We start from the raw sequence: 22,260 nt of genomic DNA, 5'->3' as shown, positions 1-22,260 counted from the left end.
ATTTGATTGGTCAATGTTCGAATTCGAACTCAAAATTGAGCCATACATACGTACGAGGCTCGGAGGCGAGTTCAATCAAAAATTCATATGTTGATGTTAGATAATAAAAAAAATGTGAAATGTGTATCACATTCCTTGTTTTAATTATATAATGTATTAATTAATATAACTCAAGCTTGATTGAGTTTAGTTAATCTAGATTCGATCCAATTTTAGTAAGTTAAAACTTGATCTAGGTAAAAGTTATAAAAATTCAATGAGCTCTAGTTCAACTTTTAAGGATTCGACAAATTAAAACTCGTACATCTTATTTCGAATCGAGTCCAGGTAGTACTACACTACTACTTAAGTTTGAATCAATACAGTCGCAATCCTAAAATGTAGATTAGTTGCTTACATATGTTGAACTACAAAATTCTACTTTGAAGCACAAGAGGAGGATTTCGATTAAATAGAAGGAAAACACGAAGAATTTTCATAGCATAACAATCAAAACTATTTCTATTGAAATCAATCTAACCGACAATCTGCAGTATATAGCAAAACTATTCACTTTGAATCACAATTCTCAGCCCCCCACCTGCACACACATAGAAAGACAGCTTGAGACAAATCCAATGTTAAACTGCCCACTCATCATCACTATACCTGGCAATTGGGCGGGTTGGATGGATTTTAGACGGGTTAATATTGGGTTTTCATTTAAATGGGTTACACCCAACCCCCAACTTTAGATTGAGTTAATTTTGGGTTGGGTCATATTGGGTCATCTCAAACTAGGGCTGCAAACGAATCGAGCCGTTCGCGAGCGGCTCAAGTCGAGTTTGAGCTGGCTCGAGTCAAACTCGAGCTCGAACTTGAGCTCAAAATATTAAGTTCGTGAGGCTCGCGAGCTCGAGTATATATATATATATATATATATATATATATATTTTTTTTTTTTTATTTTAAGTATATATATATATTTTTTTTATTTTAAGTATATATATTTTTTATTTTTTAATTTTAATAGTAAAATTACATATATATCCTTAATATTTTATTATTTATTAAGAAAAAAAATATTATTTTATTTATTTTTTAAAAAATAAAATAATTATTTTTTATTTTTTCGAGCTCGAGTTCGAGTTTTAAATTGTCAACTCGTCGAGCTCGAGCTTGAGTTCGAGTTCAATGAAATTATGTCGAGGCTCGGCTCGATTAGGCCAAAACTCGACTCGACTCGACTCGTTTGCAGCCCTATCTCAAACCCATGATCCAATATATTAATTAATAGATTTTGATACATAAATTCTCTCAAATATATTTTCACGCACAAAAAAAAAAATTTAAGTGGATGCCCAACACAAATACCCAAATCGCACAAAAAAAGATTTTATTCTAATATTTTCACAAAGAAAGTATGGTAATTTTGGATTTATGTAGTTTTTACATATTGAGAATACGGTTTATAAAAACAAAAATCTTTTAGCATGAATGAGTTATGTGGTAGTTACTAAGCACCGAGGGCACGAGTAGTTGTAAGTTGACATTAATGTCTCAAAATTAATTTCGAATTTAATAATGTTCAAATTCTTCATACTGCACATTTTGATGACGATAATATAAATGAAAAAAAAAAAGTCACATTCGAACTCACATTGTCACGATGAATCTGGCAATTATTCTAACACATCTAGCCTTTCCATATCTAGGGTAATACCCTATTAAGTATGTAACCAAGGAATTAAAAATAGGCCAAGTAAAAAAATTTTAACTTGCTTGGCGAATTATGTTATAATCACAAAAGATGTTTATAGCAAAAAATAATAAAAAAAAGTCTACAGTTGATGCTTTTGAGTAACCATTCACCCTTTTAAAATTGTGTTGATTATTCACTTGATTCAATTAGCATAAGTTGGGTAATGGGTGCCCAACACAAATACTCAAACCGCCCAAAATATATGTGAATTTTTATTATCCAATCCAAAATTGATCCAATACCCAACTTACCCAACCCAACCTCTCAAATTAATAGGTGGGTTGGGTGGGTTATTAGGTTTTGGATATAATTGCCAGGTCTAATCATCACACACTAATAAAGTGAACTTACCAGCATATTCCAGAATTTCAAGCAAGCAAAAACATTGAGCAAGTAGACAGACCCGACAATAATAATGCTTTGTTAATTGTGTTAATTAATTATCTTGTGGCTTAGCAATTTGTTTGCGATGTTTTTTCATATCATGGAACAAAGAAACAATAATAATCTCGATATGGAATCTGTTTAAGTAACAATCACTCTAAGCTGCTAAAACAAACCTTTGCCTTTCAGCGTCGGACCATCAACTATTCTAGTTTAAACTTTTTTCATATTTGGGCCAATTCTTTTTTTTTTTTTTAAATTTGCCTGATCCCCATAGATTTATTTATTTATTTGGAGCTTGGGACAAATTTTGATTTATTTTTTCTTTCTTGAGTTAGGGAATGCAGCACCATATCATATGCGACAGCTCGGACTTGAGGAACACACGTGTCACTCTCTTATCTCCAGTAGATAAGAGGCCTTCCCTCTCCTACCGTCGCCAGATAATCCATCCCTCTCCTACCGTTGATCTCCCCAGCCCCCTCAATCCGTACCGTCCATTCCCATAAAAAATAATCCAAACCCTCTCCCCAAAACACACACTACTCTCTCTCACAAGTCTCACCCACACAAACTCACACTACACTCATAGGAAGTGAAATCTGACTGAAATGGCAGCAAGTCTCCAACAAACTCCGATCGCGTTCGGGTGCCGTTCACCGCCGTCGACTCAAATCCCCACGGCACCCACCGCCAAGCTCTCCCTCACTTCCACCTTCACCACCGGCCTCAAAATCCCCAAACTCACCATAAAACCCCGCTCCTCCTCCTCCTCCAACACCAACCGCAGCCACGGCGCCGCCGGGGCACGAATGGCAGACACTGCAGCCGGAAGCTACGCCACCGCCTTAGCCGAGGTCGCCCAGTCCAACGGAACCCTAGAGCAAACCGCAGCCGACGTGGAGAAGATTGAGCAGCTCTTCTCCGACCCGGAGGTCTCTGCCTTCTTCGCAAACCCCACTGTCGACGAAGAGAAGAAGCGTAACGTCGTCGACGAGATAGTGAAGTCATCGGAATTACAGCCCCACGTGGCGAACTTCCTCAACATCCTCGTGGACATGAAGAGAACGGACATCGTGAACGACATCGTAAAGGAGTTTGAGCTGGTGTATAATTCTCTGACGGAAACTGAGATGGCGGTGGTGACGTCAGTTGTGCAATTGGACTCCCAGCATTTGGCCCAAATTGCGAAGGGGGTCCAGAGATTGACTGGGTCCAAGAATGTGAGGATTAAGACTGTAATCGACCCGTCTCTTGTGGCTGGGTTTACAATTAGGTATGGGCTCTCCGGGTCAAAATTGATCGATATGAGTGTGAAGAAGCAACTTGAGGATATTGCTGCTCAGCTTGATCTGGGGGATATTCAATTAGCTGTATAACTTTTTCTTTTTCTTAAACAAAAAAAAAAAGAAGAATTAGTTGTTTTTAGTTTTGGCTTTACGGATGATTTTTTTGTACAAGTAATATTATTGTTTTTGGTAAGGACAAGCCAAGTAAAGATATTGTCTGAATTTTCTTTGGTAGCATTTGGATGCGCAAGTGGGTAAAATTTGGGATCATAATTTGAAAGGTGAAATTGTGGTTGAATGGTATATGGGCTTTTAATGGAGGGGTAATCTACACTAATTTTCCCTAACCTTGAACTCATAGTTTGTAATTAAAAGGACTATACAAAGTTACAAACATAATCATTGTTGGATCATTTTCAGCAATTGTTCTTTTATCAGTTGAAATTAGAAAATTTTAATGACCAGAACTCAAATTTCTTTGGTAAAACACAGGGCACCAATTCAATTGGTACACATCCCAAACACGAAGGACGAAATACACAGGTCTCTCTTGCCAAGAATGGCAGTCATGTTCCAAACAATCTCTTATTCTTTTGTTGCATTTTGTTTAGAAAGTTGAATGGCCGGATGGCATGTATTATTGTTAGGATAGGGCAACAGCCAGTGATTTGATCTGTTGGTCATTATCAAGACTTGAGTCTTGATCGGAGGTAAAAGGTCAAAAATTCAAATTTTATTTCTTACCGGTCACTATTTATAGCTTGCCATTACTTCTTCGATGGTGTCTTTCATTGATTAGGTTTTTTCTAGAATATGATAGAATAGGTTATACAAATGTTATCATTGGTCTTATTTGGCAAGTAAGTTTTTGATCAAGTTTGTCTGCTATAAGTTTTTGAACAACTTTAATTACAGTAACATCAAAAAACTTCTCAAAATTTTTAAACTATACATTTCAAAATGTTAAAAAATTTGCACACTCCAAAAAAATTTTTTTTTTCACAACTTCTGCAATAAGTTATAGTAAAGTTTTAGACAAACATTCAAAAAACTCATTTGTCAAATGTGGCCATTGTTAGAAAAAAAAAAAAAGCGTATTCTTGTGAGCATAGGTAGGGTCTGTTGGGTTGCAGGCTTGCTTTTTCACTTGAACTAATAAAGTGATAAAACCAAAAATGTTAAGTCTGAAATTTCTCCTCATCTTTTGTCCACCAGTAACTTCATATATTCCCACCCATTAATGGAACTGTGAGGAGATATCCTAACCTACTGTAACGTCGTCAACTTGGTTTCTACCTCCAAAGCTGTAAACAAGAGAATAGCATAGAGACATCACCATCCATCGAGAATGGAAGAAGTGAAAGTAAATAGTAGAAACAAAAAGTTCATTTAATTTCATGCCACAGACCTTCACGTTTATGGCAGGCATTCTTCAATTAACTCTCTTTCCTTCCCTTCGCCACTTCTTTTGTCTATGACTGCAATTAAGTCTATGTCCGGATATAGTGCTTCATGTCTCAAAAGTCCATAATTTCCCTCGCTCGATCATTAATTTCTTCAGAAGCAACCTTTTTTTGCTTTCATGGCCGGACGCACCAATAGTTCAAATTGAATGCGGTTTTTTTGTCTCTGTTTCTGCAGAGGAGGAAATCTGAAGCTACGTATTCCACTATTGGTATGCTACTTTGATTTATTTATTTCGGGTGAATCAGTCAAAGAAAGCATGTGAATCTTCAGAAGATGGCCATGTATCATGTGATGTACTGTAACAGATGTGCTTCCTACATTAAAAACCCTCCTCAAAAAATTTCATATATAAGTCAAGATTCCTACTCCCATATTACTGCAAATCTTCAGTTTTCTCTTCTGATCCGTTTAGCGTAATTTTTTTTTTTTAAAAAAAAAGAAAAGGAAAGAAAGAAAATGAGGACCTGCCCCTCAGTTGGATTGCGCAGATTGGCACTTGTGACAGTTTGCTTCACGGTTCTTGCCATCAGTAAAGTCCTTTGACCTCAATATCTTTAAACTCATCAAATTTCTCTTTCATGAATAGATATATACAAGTATTGGTTACTTACAATATTGCTGCTTGATCATATATTTCATCAGTTGCATTCCATGGAAAAGGTGCTTACAAGAGCCATTCAAGTCACATTCACCAAGAAGAGGTTCGTCCCATTTTCTCCCTCTCAAAACACACTCCTTGTATTTCGAATTTTCTTTTTTCACATACTTCTAATTGATACTCTAGTCTCCACCCCTGGTGAGTGGTGACCTTATATACTAGTTAGTATTTGTCAATGTTCAGGTTCAGGATGGAGGAAAGGGTGACCTGGGGATGGAGCTATATCCTACAGGGTCCAGACTGCCAGACTGCTCCCATGCATGCGGACCCTGTTTTCCATGCAAGAGGGTTATGGTGAGCTTCAAATGCTCAAATTCGGAGTCTTGCCCAATTGTATACAGGTGCATGTGTAAAGGGAAATTCTACCATGTTCCCTCCAACTGAGAAAGGCATACATATATATATAGGACGATTAGCTAGCTGGCCAATGTGGGTTCTCTGTTAGTACAAGGATAGTTCAAGATTTGAAGGGTTTTTTTTTTTTTTTTTTTTTTCTCTTTTTGTGGGTTGTTCTGCTAGCTTTTGCTCTATTCAGATGTTTACTAGGGAGTAGTAATTTCTTTTGGATGGTGCGGACATGATCAATTTGAAGCCACTTGGACTTGGTTCTATATATATATATGTCTTGTGGATATTGTGACCGGAAGAATTTTGCTAGCTATTATATTATTGTTCTCTCTTTTGACTTTGTTTATTTAATTTTAGATAACATTTTATTATTATTTTTCTAATGGCTTATTGATTAATGAAATGACAACTCGGAGAATTCTTTCATGAGTTTGTTGAAATTGCGTGAAAGAATGGATAGGGTTTTAGAGAAATAAGAATGTGACTCTTTCCTTTCTCAGTCTGTTGCTAATTAAAAGTTGTCTGGAAAGCTTGGAACGAACCAGAGCTTGCAACTATCTTTGGAAACATATGCACACATACGTTTGCAAGCACGTGAAGGCGTGAAGCTAAGGTACTTTATACTGATATATAAAAGAAAAGATCACTTGCACAAAGTGGATCCGTGGCGCAATGGTAGCGCGTCTGACTCCAGATCAGAAGGTTGCGTGTTCGATTCACGTCGGGTTCAAATCCCGCTTTTTGTTTTACTCCTTTTGGGCTGGTCTTTACTTTTCTTTTCTTTTCTTTTTTCCAAAGGAAAAAAAAAATTAAAGAGAGTATTAGCCTTTTGGTCTGCTCTTAACATAAATGAAATTAAAGTTAAAAAGAATGAACGCCTTTCAGTTTTTCCTACATGAGAAAATAAGTCAAAATTATATAAATGTAAAATCTTGCGTTCTTCCTTTTTATTTATTTATTCTCTATTTTAGTTTTAAAATTTTTTGGTGTGCTATTATGGTAATTTATTAAAACCTCACTGGCTGCTAATTTGCCACCAAATTGGATGGACTAATTCCTTAGATTATATGTGAAAAAAATCGATGAATTGTTGCGTTTTTCCATACTATACCTATCGTGCTGATTAAATACAGCAGGGGAATCATTTTTTTTTTTTTAAAAGAAAGGGTAAAGGCTGCCGTGCTTGCCAACATATATTAGAAAAGATGAAAAAATGGTGGAAGATGTCTATATCGATGAGAGAAGAGGCACTTGATGCCGCACTAAACAATAGCACGTGATTGATAACAATCCATTCATCAGACTGATAGAGTCGCATGTAGAAGAAGAAGAAGAAACTTATAGATTAGTGAAGGAAGAAAAAGAAATGTAAACAGGAAACAACTTTAAAAGTTTTTGAGAAACCAACTTTAGACTATATTAAAAAAAATAAAAAAAAAGCTTTAAACTTTAGATTTCCAGGAAATCAACTTCTCTGAATATTTATTTTCTCTTTCAATATTTACTATGAAAATGTCAATAATTCCGTTAACAACCCAACCCCAATCAAAAGATTGTCTTTTTATCCATTCTTTTTTGCCAAAATAAGGTAAATAAACATTTTACCAATATCCGAACAAGGTTTAAGTTTATCAAAAGGAAGCAAAAATTGCAGGAAAACATTTAAAATTCCATATAAATGAATGTACCACAAATTTATTCCTAAGCGCTATCAAAATAAATTCCCAAGACTTTTCATGCAGAAATCAGCTAATTTGACAATTAAAAATACGAGATCTAGTAAAATTTAAATATTCACATTGACGAAAATAAAAATTTTCTTCTTTTTTAAATACAAGACATCTTCCACCTTTTTGTTTCTTCTTTTCTAATTTTTCTTCTTTTCTATTTTTTTTTTTTTGCTTTTATTTTTTTAATCTCAAGTACAACAATTTTATATCTTTTTCAATCCAAACAATATAATTAATTATGTTAATAATTTTAACTATTTATACCCTAAACCCTAAAACCTTATTAATCGATATGACCCAAATCATTGGTTGCCGTGTTGACTACCTTTGCCGTTTGAAAAAAAAAAAAAAAAAAAGGCTCCAATTCCGTGTTTCACTAGCACGGTGGCTATAACATGGAATTAAAACTTTGTCAGACCAACAATTCATCGACTTTTTCCTTTTTCAGCTGTAATATAAGGAATTAGCCAATTGGATGAGACAGAGAGTATCCTTAGTTCTATCCTCGACCAGTCTTCGGAGAAATTGAGGTTTTCTTGGGCCCTGCTGCTGCTGTTGTATCAGACCAGGTGAAGCTCAGCTCCAGCGATATTCTCCTGTATTTTTTTTCTTTTTATCCTGATTTTTCAAATTTTGGAATAAAATTACTTGAATGCGTAAAGTCTTTCATTTTGGTTTAGATTTGGTGGCATTTTAGTCTGGAAATCGTGTGGCTGTGATCCATATTAATACTGTGGTTAATGGATGCGGATTCTTGTTTCTCTCGTCTAGGATCCAGAGTTCAATTCTCAGCCACCCTGATTCTCTAAATTCACTCTTCGTCCTCCCATTCTATTGTCAAAAAGGCGAAAAGTGAAAATAGTGTGGAGCTTTTACTACTGATTTGAATTTCCATTAGGATAGGCAATTCTTGACTGAATCTTGGGAGATACCTTTTCCTTATCATGGCGAGTCTGTTTATTTTTTATTTTATTTTTTGGAGTCTTGACTGGGACTATATCTAGATATGGTAGTTGCCCGTCTGCACGCTTTAAGCTAGATGGTTTATCTTAACCAACCCCTGTGGATAGTTCGTCGGTTTGTGCCACTGAAAAGGGCAAGCATGGAATCGTGTATCATTGTGCATGACTAGCTGTTGATACTAATGGCTCTTTATCCTATTGAAGCTGCACAATAACTTACTGAATCTTTTTATGTTTCACTTCATGGAGTTCCCAAGATGCATAGCTCTTGATTCTTTTACCACAAGGAAGCCATGTAGCAGATGCAATTCTCTCAAGCAAATAACATTAAGAATATGGCTATTTCAACTTGGGTCGTGTCATTCTTTGTTTGTTGACATGTTTAGAGAGTTGATTGTATTTCTGAATCTGATGCATTGGACTTATTTTGGATTGTAAATGCTGGGAACTGTGCATAGAGGTTTTGATAAGTATCTTCTATGGATGCAACACATTCGGAAGTATTACAAGAAACTCCTTCAGTGGAAATCAAGTCCTTCTTTGATTCAGCTCCTCCTTTGAAGGATGCTGATGAAATCAGCAGAAAGTTGAAAGAATTTGTTGAAAGGAATTCTTCAACACCAGGCAAGCATTAGCATTCCAATCGACAATATGCATGCATGGTGTTATTAGGCTACTTTCTCTCTTTGTAGTTAACATGTCTTTGGTCTATTATTTTGATGATAATTTCCAGAGAATGGAAGAGTTACAAGGGTGGTGTGTGTGACATCTGGTGGTACTACAGTTCCTTTGGAGCAACGATGTGTTCGTTACATTGACAACTTTAGCTCTGGACATAGAGGAGCTGCATCCACAGAGTAAATCGACTGGTTTAATTTACTTGCTTGATTTACACCCAATACAGTGGATATATTGCTGATAAATTGAATGGTGATTATGCAGATACTTTTTGAAGGCTGGTTATTCTGTCATCTTTCTGTATCGTAGGTGTGCTTCAATACCTCCTGTTTTTGTTTTTTGTGTAATTGAATCGTGGTTTCTCCTTCACAACAATGTCTATGCTTCTTTTTTGTTTGAAAGTAATGATGATAACTGGATTCTATATGTAGAGGAACCTGTCAGCCATACTGTTCATCTCTTCCTGATGATCCATTACTTGAATGTTTTGATATTACGGATGATTCCAAAATTCAAGGTTTGTGGTTTCTATGTTTAATTTAAGAGAAATCTACGTAGTTCAGTGCATTTAGTTGAATAAGCATGGTAGGCATAACATCTGGGGATGCTTTAAGATACTTTTCAGTGAATGACCTGCACTACTTACAGTGTGTTAATCATGCATAACTATTCTGATGTAGACTTTTTCTTTTGTACCAGCTACTCTTGTGCTACAGTCATATAATGTCACTAGAGGAGCATCTCATAGATGTAAAAGCATTTAGTGTGTTGCATTGCATGTTATTCACATACTTAAGAAGGAAATGAATCTTACTTTGTCCTTATACATACGAATTTATCTTCTGGCTTTTTTTTTATTTTTATTTTAAAATGTCTTGGCTGTCTATGATGTTTGTTGGGTGTATGCCACTGTTTTGCAGTTTCTTTTGTCTTGCAGATCTATTTCCATATTGAATATATGAAACAATTTTTTGGGTTTGTCTAACTTTGGATTTTGATGGATTAATATGCATCTATATGCCAGTGCACCCATCACATGCTGAAGTGGTGAAGAGAGCCATCAGTGAACATCGTGCGGTATGTATAAATGCTATTTCTGACTTATATCATTCATCTATATTCTCTATAATTTAGAGATGCCAATTGAATATGCAGGCAGTAGTGGGAGGCAACTTGTTGAAACTACCTTTCACAACAATTTTTGAGTATCTTCAGGTTAGTATGTAACATCTGGTTTCACATGTAATTAGTAATCCATGAGTATCTTCAGACTTCAGCTGCGAGTTATTCCATGGGATTCCTATAGCTCACATGATGACCAGGGAGGTTACATGTTTTGTCTGGTAAAGCTTATCATTCATCATGTCTTTGGCAGATCTTACAATTGATTGCAGATTCAGTCAGCAAACTTGGACGAAGTGCTATGTTTTATTTTGCTGCTGCAGTGTCTGACTTCTATGTCCCTTGGGAATTACTGGTATTTCCCTCACCATCCCTTGGGTGTGTCTATGCGCATTCACCATTCATCCCCCAATATTTGCAGTTGTCTTCATCCTGATGTCTCAATTGCTTTTGCATGTCCAATAGTATGTAATCTACTGCTAGGTTTAGTGATACAAAATGGTAATCCATGTTAATATTATTATTTTGCCTGTTAAACCTGTCCATAATGTCAATGAGATATTGAAATCCATGCTCTGTTTAATCAAATTCTTGAGTAATAAAAATGCTCATATATGGGTAATCTAGGCAATAGCATAAGATTTGAGAAAGATAAGTTAGATTTTTCTGAGAACTAATTATATAGGTGATCTTGTTAGATTTAGATGTTTCTTTTATGGTTTATGGGAGTCTATTAGTCTGTTATAGCATGCCTGTAAAAAGCATCCTGATTTAGAACATTTTTTAAGTTTTTCCAATGTTCCTTTGTAAATTTTTTGCTTCACTTGCTCCATTGCTAATACTTCTTCTGTTATCCTTCACTCTTCGCCTGCTACGATTGACTAACACAGTGGGGAGGGAATCAATATTGTTTGGAAAATATATTTCATGTTAATTTGAACCATTTTACCATCATATAAATATTTTATGTTAATTCTTAGTCCTCTCCTAAAACGTGAAGGAGTTTGTTTATCCGGTAAGTTGTTTTTTTCGGTTTCATTTTGCAGACAGAACATAAACTTCAGTCAGCATCTGGTCCTCTAGACATACGACTTGCTCAGGTCCCTAAAATGATTTCAGTGCTGAGGAAAGCTTGGGCACCAATGGCTTTTTGCATATCCTTCAAGGTTGATATTCGGTCCTAGCTTGTCTTTGCTTCTAGCTTATGTTCAACAACACCTATTAGATTATGAAATAAATTACAACATTTGGCACAAAAGTTTTAGGTAACAGGAAAAGGGAACTTGGGAGGAGTGACTGTTCTCTCACAAACGTTCAGCTCTATGAGATAATTTAAAATAATTCTGAACCTCAGTTAATTTGGAAGTGGGATGATCTCTAGAGTTATGCTTTTGTTTCCTGTTAGTATCTCATTTCTACATTATAGATGCACAGACATAAGAGTAAATGTAGTCAATGATTCATCTAAAACATGCAATTGTCAAAGATGTTTCAGTACATGGATTTTCTTGTTTTGCTGATATACGAAACCAAATGATGGTGTTTTTTTTTTTTTTTTTCACAGCTGGAGACAGATTCAAATATCCTTTTAGCAAAGGCTGCCATGGCTCTCAAAAAGAACAAGGTACATATGGTGGTAGCTAATGAGCTTTCAACCCGTAAAGATGAAGTGATCGTAGTTGCAAAGAGTGGAAATATAGTAGTTCGCAGAGACAAGGCTCAGCCAGGGGCTGAGGTGGAGAGCCCCCTTGTTGAACTTCTGGTGGATAGACATTCAGCTTATATAAAGGAAGCTGGTGTATAGTCTCTGCGCCAACAACAGTTGGTGGATTAATCCTCCTCGTACTTAGAGAAGCATTTATAAGAGGAGGAGGAGGAGGAGGAGAAGGGGGGGGGGGACTTCATACTATATTTGGGAAAACATTCATTTGTTGGATAAATCTAGAAAACAATAAAGACAATGGTCGTTGCCTAACTTCTTGCACTAGCATTCTACAAGGTTTAATTTTTTTTGCATTCATCAATGATGAATATCAACCCAGCCAGTTGTCAAATGCTTTGACCAGGCATGGCTAGGTAGACAGCATTCGTTTTTTCCATGGAAGTGTATTTTGTCTTTGGCCAGGCATGGCTAGGTAATCCTCCTGAAAATGGAACGATTGCAAGGGATGAAGAGATTGAAACAATCTCAAGGGTGCTGTATTCACTAATCTTCTTTATATCAAACGAAAATCCGTATGTACAATGTCCTTTTCTTTATATACAATACAACAGATTTCTTTGCCTGAAAAGCCCTCTGATAACATTTTATGGTTTTAAGTACCAGAATTCAGACACATGGATCAACCTTTACAAATCTTCATTCTCATCTTTTTCAAGCTCTAGGCCTTCAGCAGCCAAAAGCCTGCTGATGGCTTTTTTCTTCTCTTCTTCGGCTTTTTTTCGCATTAAATCTCTCTTCTTTAATACCAGTGTATGACGCCTCAGAGTATTATTGAAATTCTCCAAAGATGCCTTCTTCTCTTTAGCGAGTATTTTCCTTTCTTCTTCAGGATCAATCTGGAAATCCCATTCAAAGATACATCCTCAGATAACAATTACAGTCTAAACAAGCATTTAATGAAATTGAGACGAAATGGTAAACAGAAATAGAAACAAACATAAAGAGAATGACAGTGCCAAGTCAGACAGATTATCCTTTACTCCTCACGTCTAAAAGACATAATGACTGAGCATGTTACCAACAAATTTCATGCAGCTGTCCTCAGCATACTTTAGTGAAGCAGTCATCCATATTTAGCGAGAAACAGAAAAATGGTCTCTCTCTCTCTCTAAAACCATCGTGTACGCATTCAAGAATTAAAATAGATATACCAGGGGCGATATATCACACCTTTGATCCGGCAAGACGCCGTACACGGAGATTTAATTCACGCTGCTGCTGTTCAGCCCAGGCTGCAATTGCCATGTCACCCCGCTGATCAAATGCTTTTCGTTTTTTCATGATCCACTCCATCCATGCTTGAGATGCCTAATGCCAAAATGGATCAAGAACATATTCAGATCATGCTATGAAAGCTAGAGGGTGGAGAATTATATATCCCATTTGAAGAATTAAAGCCAAAATGAATACAAGTTATTTGTCCATAAACCAGTACTATTCTCTACATTTTAAACTCCTTTTCAAACCAACTGGTTTTCCCAAATGTATAGAAAAGCCAAAAGTACCATAAAGAAAACTGAGAGACAATTCCTGTTCAAATAGTACTATTTTTCTGTGCAAGTGAATCTTTGATTTTCCAATCTCTGTTCAACTTATACCAGTTCATATTTTGCATTTTTGTAAATCTATTAAAATTTATTTATTCCTGGGAAAGGAGGACTTAGCAACAAGACGATTGTTGACATGCTCCAAACAAGCTAAGTCAGCAAGTGGATGTCTTAAGGGAGTACGTAAATCATTTTAGAAATTTGTATCAGATGGCAGATAGAATTTCAAACCTTTTATACAAATATTTTGGCTTTCAAGTATCATTAACATCCAGAAAAAGCTATGTTTAGTTGATATATGCATCATTAGGGCTCTCAATGAAATGTGAATTATGCCACTTCCTAGAGTTCTATCTAGCTTCACAAGGTAAAGTAGAAAATATAACTATAAGATTGGATGTTTATTTATTTAGGTCTGCCAAAGCCTTCAAGTGTGGTATGCCAAAGGACTAAAAGTGAAGAACGGCTGTATAACTGCACCCACTAGCTCTATGGTTTATGGAAAGCCTACCTATTTCTTCTGTGAGCCATAACATTATAAATTGGATAATTGTGTGTTTAATATTTCCTAACAACGGTATACCTAACCATTCAACCCTGAATTGATAATGAAATAAATTTCACCTTCATTGGATTAACACGATTATCATTGTCATACTGCCTTCGCTTCTCCTGATCTATAAGCAACTCGTATGCAGCCTGAATCTTGATAAATCGAGCTTCAGCTGTTTCCCCTTCCTCAAGAGTCCCTTTACCATCATAAACTGGCATGGATAACACGAAAGGGATTAGTTACATCATTAACAATTATGTCAAAGTTTGAAAGCTTTTGGGAAATTAATTTACTTGTTGCATTCAAAACTTCAGAAAGAAATTAAAGATGCAACATACCTTAAGTAAAAATATCTCTGTCTTTTTTTTAGTGAACAGTTAATAGACTAAGCTTTATACAGACTAAAGTACATTTCATGTCAATACATAACCATGATACATACAACTATTGAGAAATATTCAATAGGGTTTTGTTCCCACATTCACCAAATTCTTTTTAAATCGCGTAAAGAGAACAGGAATTGAAATCATTCAAGATAAAACCTATGGACAAATAACCAAATACACATTGATTCACACTATATATACACAAAAAGTTAATAGAACAGGATGATTCTATATCCAGAATCTTCCAACAGCAGCTTTTACAATACATATGAGAGCACCCTATATTTCAATGACCCGAGAAACCAAGTATATGGACAAACATGAAACACTTCTTCAGTTATAAATTCAAAATACATGAATCATACCCAGCAACAGCAAGCCTTGAACATTTACATAGCATGCCGCTTATTGTACATACTTTAACATTGACAACTCACAAATCCAAACCCTATGCCATCTAAATAACAGTGGCATTAAGCATAGAATTACCACTAACGGAGAAAGGAACTAATAGCAGGTATGCATAGCAAGAAACACAAACAGGCCAACAGCCAGTTTTCTACTCAAGTGACATCAACACTAAGTTAAACCATAAATTAGACTATAAAAAAAGAACCAATGGAAGTGAAAACAAATTGAAATATATCCATGCAAGAGTAATAACTTATCAACTGAGATGAATATTAAAAAAAATCAGTGGTACTCATACACATCTTTAAATTCGAACATATTGAATGCAAATAATGTAGTCATATATATATATATATATATGAAGTAACAGAAAAATTAGATGAGGCACAACAACATTATACAGGTTAGGTACTAACCATCCGGATGATAGAACTTTGCTAAACGTCTGTATGCTACCTTTATTTGCTCCTCATCTGCATCTCTTTCCAACTCTGAGGTAACAGAATCCACTCATCACTTTCAGAATGCTACAAAGACTAAGAAAATGGAAGGGAAAGAAGAAGAACAGAGAGAGGAAAAAAAGGGAAAAAAGAAAGAAGAAGAAGAAGAAAGAAACCATCTTCCTCTCTAATCAAACAAATGCCCATTTTCTAGGCATTTGGAAAAACAGAACAAAAGCAAGCTTGATTAGCTACTATATCATATAAGTAACAACTCATATATTACAAAAGATGTATGATTATCAAAATTTTGCGAAATCTCTATCCTAAGCCGTCTCTAGAACACTAAGAGAGTCATAAAGTAGTCCCCCCTGTTCTAAAGAATCCCTCCGAAATATATTTTCTCGATGTCCTAGTATAGAAATTACCCCACATTTCAACCAAAGAAAATAAAAACATTTCTTTGATTTACTTTACTGGATAACAATTCACCTTCATTTCTTTTACCTAACAACCTAAATATAAACAACAATATATTTATCAAGGTTTTTACGACAATTACAAATATATATATATATATGCAAAAAGGTAAAGCAATATGAATAAGGAAAAATTACCAAGGGTGTCATAGGGAGATTTAGAGTCTGTCCAATTTGAGGAAGCCTTAACCCCCATTCTTCTCTGCTGATTCAATCTCCATCTGGTGGCCCAAGGTTCCATTTTTATGGCAGAATCCAACCCTAACAACGGCGGAGGAGATAAAAATACAGAAACAGAAGATTTCGGTGATAATGATGGAGACCCCAAATTAAAAGGGCTCCCAATTGAAACCCTAACCCTAACCACTGATCGGCAACAAGAGAACACTGCGTACGGCCTACAAATTGCTCTCAAATTACTCATTTTTCCCGTTTCTCTAACAGAAAACTGATGCAGATCACTTGAATTGCTTCAAACAAGGCTCAATTGGCAAATTAGGGCTTCTGAACTCTGCTTTTTCCTTTTTTTTTCTTCTTTTTTTATTTGATTAAATAGTTTCAGATGGTTGAAGGCGTGAAGGAAGTGAAGAGCTGAAGAATTATTGGAATCTTTGTGAATCTGTGTGGACTTTTTGTTTGTCTCTTTTCTATTTTTTTTGGTGGGAAAATATTTACGTTTTATTTTGTGGATAGTTTGGCTCCAAAATTAGTTGACAGTTGGGAAAATATAGTCATATTACAAGTATACCCACCATTCAATACCATCATTACCAAAATAGAAACAGTGAACTCTTCTTCTTTTTTTTTTTTTTTTTTCTTTTTCTTTAAAAAGGTTTTGAGACAATTTCCTGAAACGTAGAAGTTGAGTTGAAAACATCTCGATCTAGTAAAACTTCTTGGACTCAAAAAATTCAAAAAATGAAGAGAAGATTGTTTTCTATTAGACGTTTTCAACCTTTCTGATCTATTGGCCATAATAGTCATGCTAGAGAGCTGGGCTGTTAAAGTACCATAAAATGGCATTCAGCATCATCATCCCTGTTGATGTTCTTAATTGTTTGTTGATAACACAGAGTTAATGAAAACAAGAACGATCCATTTTGGTGGCTACAATTGAACTGATCTTTCCCCAGCAGAGTTGGTTCCATGTTGGTATCTTTCTTCTATGTATGCTGATCTTATAAATGTAGATGCATTCAATTGTTAGTTTCCCTGATAAAGGGTTCTGAAGAAAACTCTGCATTTTGCATTTAGGATAGTCGAGACAGGAATTGAGCATTCTAAAGATCAAACTGAGGAACTATAGAAATATGATTGTATCATCTTAATACATGTATACACATTCTGAACATATAAGTACGACAAGGTGGCTATAATACAAATAGGTTTACATGGTAGTGTTGCTAAGCAAAATTCTGGTTACATATTCTGCTCGAATATGGTTCCTGTTGTAGATGGCTAGGCTGCTGCATCGCAAGGTCGAGCAGCCCAAAGTGAGCTAAGAGCACGGAGACGTTGGAAATACTCCCCAAAAGCAAGCAATCCCCTTGCTGCCTGGCGAGTTGTTAAGAGGCTAGACATTCGCAGCAGAGTTTGCTGCCGAAGGTGATCTGCCTGTTTAATGACAAGCAAGTCATAAGCAACTATGGTCGAAACTGCTGAGGAGTAAACTGGTATATTCTCTTAACCTATTTTCCACATAATGATATTATTTTCGTTGACAGAAGAATCCACTCCAGTGGATCAATTCTAGACTAGCAATCTGATGTTGAGTCTGTGGCACCAAAGAGAATCATTAAAAGAAAAGAAGTTCACCTAGCAGGAAAAACCTGTGATTTGTAGCTAAAACCACAAACTAGCTTGATCAAGTGCAGACATTTACTTCTTTGGCCCTAGCTATTTTATACATGCTGGGCATACCTTTCACTAAGTGTGATTGTTGTTTATCAAAAAATATGCATTTATAGAGGACTTGGACTTCCAGTCGAGAAGTCAATAAATCTGGCAATGGACAAAGCTTTTAAGGATACAGCCAAATGACTAATTCAACCTACAGTATATGGTGTCAGTTCAATGCAGTTTAGTAATTTTTTTTTTCATCTTTTCTAGTATATGCATTGCAAGGGATTTGCTCCTATCTCCAAATTCTGGACAAAAGTCTAGGAACAAGTATTCTGCTACGAGAAAAAATTAGTCCTCTTCTTGACCAAAAAGTTCCTCTAAGCATTTGTTACTACAAGAAGAAGTGGTGCTTGAACAAGCGTATACTATTTTATTTTTTTTTTTTTTAATAAAGAACCACATCTGTTCAAACTAAGAAACTTCTGTGATAGGCTCTATACTGCCAAGGGACCTTGGACCTATTCTGATACATGAGATTGTGGAAGTGAAAAAATATGAGTTTATCCTGATCTCAGCCATGCCTAATAGATGTACATATTCAGTTTTGCATATTCCACACTTACACATCCACCTGTTTTAGTGAGACGTCAGGAGATGCTTAAAGGCCCAGAACTAATGCTTTGGATAAATAACCTAACTCCTTATTAAGGCATGCTCCCAAGTTCTCTCCCTATGCTTGGTTACCCAAACGAAATCGACACAAGCAGTTTCTTCTGGATGTTCATTGCATGTCAGACATATGAAACAATGGTGGCAGGTCTTATTTTTGTTACTGAACTGATCTTCCACAAACTAGACCGAATTGGAAGATAAACAGACTGGGAATATTCATAGATTCTTTTGTGGCGTAAACTAAGATAATATTACCTGGTTAACAAAGGTCTCCAGTGCTTCCAAGTCCTCTATAGAAGAAGCCATCTGGGAACCATAATTCCCCACTACCATTGGATCAGCTGCAATGCTTTGAGCCAGATTCTGCTGTAGCTTGTCAATTCCTTGTGAGAGAGCATCCTCAGCTTGCTGACATGAGTGACGCAGATTACAAACATCAACAAGCTGTTGATCAGTCAAGGGTTCCAGTGCTGGCATTAAAATCTGTTACAAACATGAATTCTATCAAGCTGTTTCGCAAGGACTCATAACTTGGAAGTAATTTCATAAAATTAAAATCTTCCCTGTATGTGTGGAAGTAGAATGAGGCTTATGTGTTATGAACAATACATTATCACTTGTTAGATATATGATATATCCCTAAATTGGAGCTCCTCCAATTTAGAAGACATCTGATAAGATATTGACTTATGCTTCCTTATGTTGTCTGAAGTCTAAGAAATTATATACATAAGCTCTATGTGTGGTAGAAAGACCAACTACTCAGATGATGTTAAAAAGAGATGAAAAATTATGTAGATGGAATGAACCGTGAGTTACATTTACAAGCTCTGATGGACGAAACCCTCCAATCCACTGGAAAAAGCGCTCCACTGAAGTTCTCCAGACACCAGAAACCAAGTAAAAGACATCAGCTTTGGCTGCATCTGCTTTCATCCGGAAGAGATCATGATAGTGGTTTAATAAATTGTCTACAACCATTTCTAGCTCCAAGTCACTTATTGGAGACTGCAAAAGATTCCTGAGTTCTGAAGTTTTTCTCTGTTGCTCATCTACCCAATGACCATACTCCATCTCAAAAGCAGCAATTCCTAGAAAAATAAAGTAAGAATCTCCAAATCAACCCAAGTTGGATTGAATGCATCTGGACAGCAAGCTAAATACTGTGCTTTGGCAATATCTCAGAAATCTCTATTAGCAAAAAGTAGGACTAACAGAACATAGACAAAATAAGAAATCCATTTCCTCAAGAAGTGACAAATCATGGGAAGTTTAAATCACGACTCATATGTTTCTCTAGTCATAATTGGTATGCATAGAGAAATTAATATGCTTCATCACTTGCTAATACTAAACAGCTGAAAAAAGATCTCATGTCATGCCTAAAATGATGTCAAACTTCATAAAACTTTCTGCTGTCCAACTTTTCCTCGGGGAAAAAAATTGTAGACTGTGAATGGTTAATTGATTTAGACTATTAGCTCACATGGCTACTAACTCAGATAAGTTGATCAGAGACTCTGCGAAAGATTCTCAATCACGATAATATCCTTTGCAATTTCAGTGGATTATCTGAGGGAACTCTGTTATCTTCTCTTTCCCTGTTGATTTTCTATACCTGAGAGCTTTATGCAGAATCAACAACCAACAAAAAGCAATGCTAAGCCACAAGCAAGTGAATGAGCCGCTCCATAGATTCTCATGTTACTGGTTGCCTTGATTATCATTATGTAAGTACATAAAAATCATATTCTGAGTAAAAATTCCAAGATTATGGCTTGCATATGGATTGAAGTAGATAACCAAATGAAGTTTATGAAATTAGAAGATTGATATGCCTGAGTGATAGGACCAATGACACAAAATTAAATTCAAGTACCTGGATTTATACTTCCAGTAAATCCCACATTAGCAACTGCACCTCCAATACAGGCACCCTATATGTCATCCCTTGAAATGTTAGGGAATAGGGAGTAAGTAGAATGACTACTGGTCATTTGTTAAAATGATCATAAGATATATACCTGCTGTCTAGCTCTGTCAATTTCCAATTCCAATTGGGCCAATTTCAAACGGCTGGTTTCCAGTTGCTGAACATAAGCCTGTGAAAAGAGTTCAACCATGTTTCAAATGAAGTTCTCCAAATATTGCTCGAGTAGATATCATATGAGCATGCAGTTGCATACCTTTTTCCTTAAACGGCTTTTACGGGCAGCTTCACGATTCTGTGCGAGACGTCTTAGTACCTGTCAGCAGATATTGATCCTTATTTAGTGACTTCATACGTGATTTGCTTTCTACTATTCCAAGTTGTTTAGCTATACTGCTGCATTGTCATGATTATTCATAAACTAATGTGGATTAAACCAATACATATTGCAGTTTATTGGTCTGCATAGACATCCCTGAATAATGGCACTAGAAAGAAAGAGGGGGGGGGGGAGGTAATCTTTGAAATCACCTTATCGGAAATACTTCTTGTTGCTTGACTCTCTATGGGAGGTATCAATGGTTCCTTGGATGTACATTCAGACTACGGAATTCCAATAGAAGTCAGCCATATAGTAATAGTCTAAATTTGGCAATTTCATTAAGAAGTAATAAAGCTTCACCTTGCTACTTAGACTTGGATCCGCTTTTGTGAATATGGAGACACCTGTGTCTGGTGTCATGTGAGCCCTTAATGTGTCTTCCCACATGCTCATCTGCTGCACGGCATCATATATACCCATCCTTCTCGAGGGAGCAAATTGAGTTGAAGAAGCCATATTCATCATCTAATTAACTACAGAATCCTTTATGTTACATCAGATAAATTTGGATTAGCTGCAGGAAAAAGTACTTCATCTTACCATACCTAAAGGAATTTCAGATATACGTCGATTAACATATTGCAACACCAGGAATATTTAAGTTCTACCAAGTATACACATTGGAAAATAGTACTTTTTGCTATTCAATTGGCCTAATAACAAATACTAAAGGAGGAGCAATATGTTTGCAACAAGAACAGAGAAGGTAAAGTAATTCTCATGAGTAAACAGTTCGATCAAGTCATGTCCAAGTGCTCGAGGAACTGTCAAGTTACTATTTATGAAGGTGCCATGTTCCAAACAAGAAACTCACAATCATCAATTCATGCAGAAAAGGCTTTAAATGCGCTTGATCCACCCTCAATCTGTCACAACAATTCTAATTCCTATGCTCAAATCTCTATGTACCAGCAATTTTAGTCAAGATTCGAGATAAGACACTAGAAACACAGACCTACAATAAAGACAATCTTAAAGTTAAAAAAAAAACTTAAATTTATAATTAGTCTATCCCAATAAGCTCAAGTTCTAATATAGCATTATAAAGTTTTAATGATAAAAGCTGTTTCTGCTACGTTTCTGTGTTCAAAAGGTTTACACACACATGAGAAAATATGCACAACGCTTATGATACAGGAACTGAATGATACCAAAAGTGAAGGAGAAGTTGAAGCAGATGAAAAGAGCTAAAATAGTCGAAGCAAAAAGATACTGAATATGCCTGAAGAGACCGACTGTACCTTTTCAGTACTTCACCGCTCTGAAAATTTTGTAGCGATGAAAGGTGACAATTTGCAAAGAGAGCGGCTACACCGTCTGTTATGATGAACCCCCAGAACTGAATTGAAAGTTTGAACCCTTAAAGAATCTTGATAATGGGTACTTATAATGGGGTGCAGAAGATACAACACCATTTATGGCTGTGTTGCAATTATGAGCTGCATCGTAAGGGGAAACTTAATTCAGTTTGACTCGCTAAAGCAAGAGAAGAGACGTCTAAAATACTATCTAAACT

At 35.9% G+C, this 22,260-nt stretch overlaps 5 protein-coding genes and 1 non-coding gene across 9 annotated transcripts; 4 read left to right on the top strand and 2 right to left on the bottom strand.

Moving 5' to 3' along the window:
- The first annotated feature begins 2,593 nt into the window (after window positions 1-2,593).
- Window positions 2,594-3,651, top strand: LOC113713228 (ATP synthase delta chain, chloroplastic-like). The gene has a single exon (XM_027236902.2). The coding sequence runs from the start codon at window positions 2,737-2,739 to the stop codon at window positions 3,502-3,504; it is 768 nt and encodes a 255-aa protein (XP_027092703.1). The 5' UTR covers window positions 2,594-2,736; the 3' UTR covers window positions 3,505-3,651.
- A 1,686-nt stretch (window positions 3,652-5,337) lies between these two features.
- On the top strand, window positions 5,338-6,006 carry LOC140015722 (protein EPIDERMAL PATTERNING FACTOR 2-like). Its single transcript, XM_072068538.1, has 3 exons — window positions 5,338-5,410; window positions 5,524-5,582; window positions 5,723-6,006. The coding sequence occupies exons 1-3, from the start codon at window positions 5,338-5,340 to the stop codon at window positions 5,921-5,923; spliced, it is 333 nt and encodes a 110-aa protein (XP_071924639.1). The 3' UTR covers window positions 5,924-6,006.
- A 539-nt stretch (window positions 6,007-6,545) lies between these two features.
- On the top strand, window positions 6,546-6,617 carry TRNAW-CCA (transfer RNA tryptophan (anticodon CCA)). The gene has a single exon. It is a non-coding gene; the product is annotated as a tRNA-Trp (tRNA).
- A 1,429-nt stretch (window positions 6,618-8,046) lies between these two features.
- LOC113714594 (phosphopantothenate--cysteine ligase 2) lies at window positions 8,047-12,363 on the top strand. 2 transcript variants are annotated; one of them, XM_027238515.2, is made up of 10 exons: window positions 8,047-8,186; window positions 9,038-9,203; window positions 9,313-9,436; window positions 9,522-9,566; window positions 9,689-9,774; window positions 10,282-10,334; window positions 10,413-10,472; window positions 10,633-10,734; window positions 11,426-11,545; window positions 11,944-12,363. In XM_027238515.2, exons 2-10 carry the CDS (start codon window positions 9,059-9,061, stop codon window positions 12,181-12,183), a joined length of 975 nt encoding a protein of 324 aa, XP_027094316.2. In that variant the 5' UTR covers window positions 8,047-8,186; window positions 9,038-9,058; the 3' UTR covers window positions 12,184-12,363. The 2 variants fall into 2 exon arrangements, with proteins under 2 accessions (XP_027094316.2, XP_071924505.1); XM_072068404.1 differs by having other exon boundaries at window positions 10,392-10,472.
- Window positions 12,364-12,574: 211 nt separating this feature from the next.
- On the bottom strand, window positions 12,575-16,609 carry LOC113714595 (uncharacterized). 2 transcript variants are annotated; one of them, XM_027238517.2, is made up of 6 exons: window positions 16,057-16,219; window positions 15,616-15,649; window positions 15,416-15,490; window positions 14,274-14,413; window positions 13,273-13,410; window positions 12,575-12,938 (listed from the first exon to the last, which is right to left on the bottom strand). In XM_027238517.2, exons 1-6 carry the CDS (start codon window positions 16,066-16,068, stop codon window positions 12,729-12,731), a joined length of 609 nt encoding a protein of 202 aa, XP_027094318.2. In that variant the 5' UTR covers window positions 16,069-16,219; the 3' UTR covers window positions 12,575-12,728. The 2 variants fall into 2 exon arrangements, with proteins under 2 accessions (XP_027094318.2, XP_027094317.2); XM_027238516.2 differs by lacking the exon at window positions 15,616-15,649 and having other exon boundaries at window positions 16,057-16,609.
- Window positions 16,610-17,189: 580 nt separating this feature from the next.
- Window positions 17,190-22,260, bottom strand: LOC113713386 (transcription factor TGA7-like). Of its 2 annotated transcripts, none has more exons than XM_027237110.2 (9): window positions 21,986-22,260; window positions 21,045-21,227; window positions 20,894-20,965; window positions 20,619-20,678; window positions 20,457-20,534; window positions 20,312-20,369; window positions 19,252-19,523; window positions 18,688-18,915; window positions 17,190-17,532 (listed from the first exon to the last, which is right to left on the bottom strand). In XM_027237110.2, the coding sequence occupies exons 2-9, from the start codon at window positions 21,207-21,209 to the stop codon at window positions 17,377-17,379; spliced, it is 1,089 nt and encodes a 362-aa protein (XP_027092911.1). In that variant the 5' UTR covers window positions 21,210-21,227; window positions 21,986-22,260; the 3' UTR covers window positions 17,190-17,376. The 2 variants fall into 2 exon arrangements, with proteins under 2 accessions (XP_027092911.1, XP_027092912.1); XM_027237111.2 differs by having other exon boundaries at window positions 21,045-21,217; window positions 21,986-22,124.

The sequence above is a fragment of the Coffea arabica genome, chromosome 10c (genome assembly GCF_036785885.1).
Source record: "Coffea arabica cultivar ET-39 chromosome 10c, Coffea Arabica ET-39 HiFi, whole genome shotgun sequence".
Taxonomy (NCBI): Eukaryota; Viridiplantae; Streptophyta; class Magnoliopsida; order Gentianales; family Rubiaceae; genus Coffea; species Coffea arabica.
Note: the sequence above shows the minus strand (reverse complement) of the source record. Positions and strands in the feature narration are given on the sequence as shown.

What these genes read in the sequence shown, in the direction of transcription:
- LOC113713228 (XM_027236902.2), top strand. Translation starts at nt 2,737, where the DNA reads ATGGCAGCAAGTCTCCAACAAACTCCGATCGCGTTCGGGTGCCGTTCA.
- LOC140015722 (XM_072068538.1), top strand. Translation starts at nt 5,338, where the DNA reads ATGAGGACCTGCCCCTCAGTTGGATTGCGCAGATTGGCACTTGTGACA. An exon ending in CTTCACGGTTCTTGCCATCA is followed by an intron (nt 5,411 to 5,523) that starts GTAAAGTCCTTT and finishes ATATTTCATCAG; the next exon opens with TTGCATTCCATGGAAAAGGT. An exon ending in GTCACATTCACCAAGAAGAG is followed by an intron (nt 5,583 to 5,722) that starts GTTCGTCCCATT and finishes GTCAATGTTCAG; the next exon opens with GTTCAGGATGGAGGAAAGGG.
- LOC113714594 (XM_072068404.1), top strand. Translation starts at nt 9,059, where the DNA reads ATGGATGCAACACATTCGGAAGTATTACAAGAAACTCCTTCAGTGGAA. An exon ending in AAGGAATTCTTCAACACCAG is followed by an intron (nt 9,204 to 9,312) that starts GCAAGCATTAGC and finishes GATAATTTCCAG; the next exon opens with AGAATGGAAGAGTTACAAGG. An exon ending in CCATCAGTGAACATCGTGCG is followed by an intron (nt 10,335 to 10,391) that starts GTATGTATAAAT and finishes TCTATAATTTAG; the next exon opens with AGATGCCAATTGAATATGCA.
- LOC113714595 (XM_027238516.2), bottom strand. Translation starts at nt 16,342, where the DNA reads ATGAGTAATTTGAGAGCAATTTGTAGGCCGTACGCAGTGTTCTCTTGT. An exon ending in AAAGTTCTATCATCCGGATG is followed by an intron (nt 14,414 to 15,415) that starts GTTAGTACCTAA and finishes TATCCATGCCAG; the next exon opens with TTTATGATGGTAAAGGGACT. An exon ending in ATCGTGTTAATCCAATGAAG is followed by an intron (nt 13,411 to 14,273) that starts GTGAAATTTATT and finishes TTTTGGCATTAG; the next exon opens with GCATCTCAAGCATGGATGGA.
- LOC113713386 (XM_027237110.2), bottom strand. Translation starts at nt 21,209, where the DNA reads ATGATGAATATGGCTTCTTCAACTCAATTTGCTCCCTCGAGAAGGATG. An exon ending in ATCCAAGTCTAAGTAGCAAG is followed by an intron (nt 20,966 to 21,044) that starts GTGAAGCTTTAT and finishes GGAATTCCGTAG; the next exon opens with TCTGAATGTACATCCAAGGA. An exon ending in GTCCATCAGAGCTTGTAAAT is followed by an intron (nt 18,916 to 19,251) that starts GTAACTCACGGT and finishes TGTTTGTAACAG; the next exon opens with ATTTTAATGCCAGCACTGGA.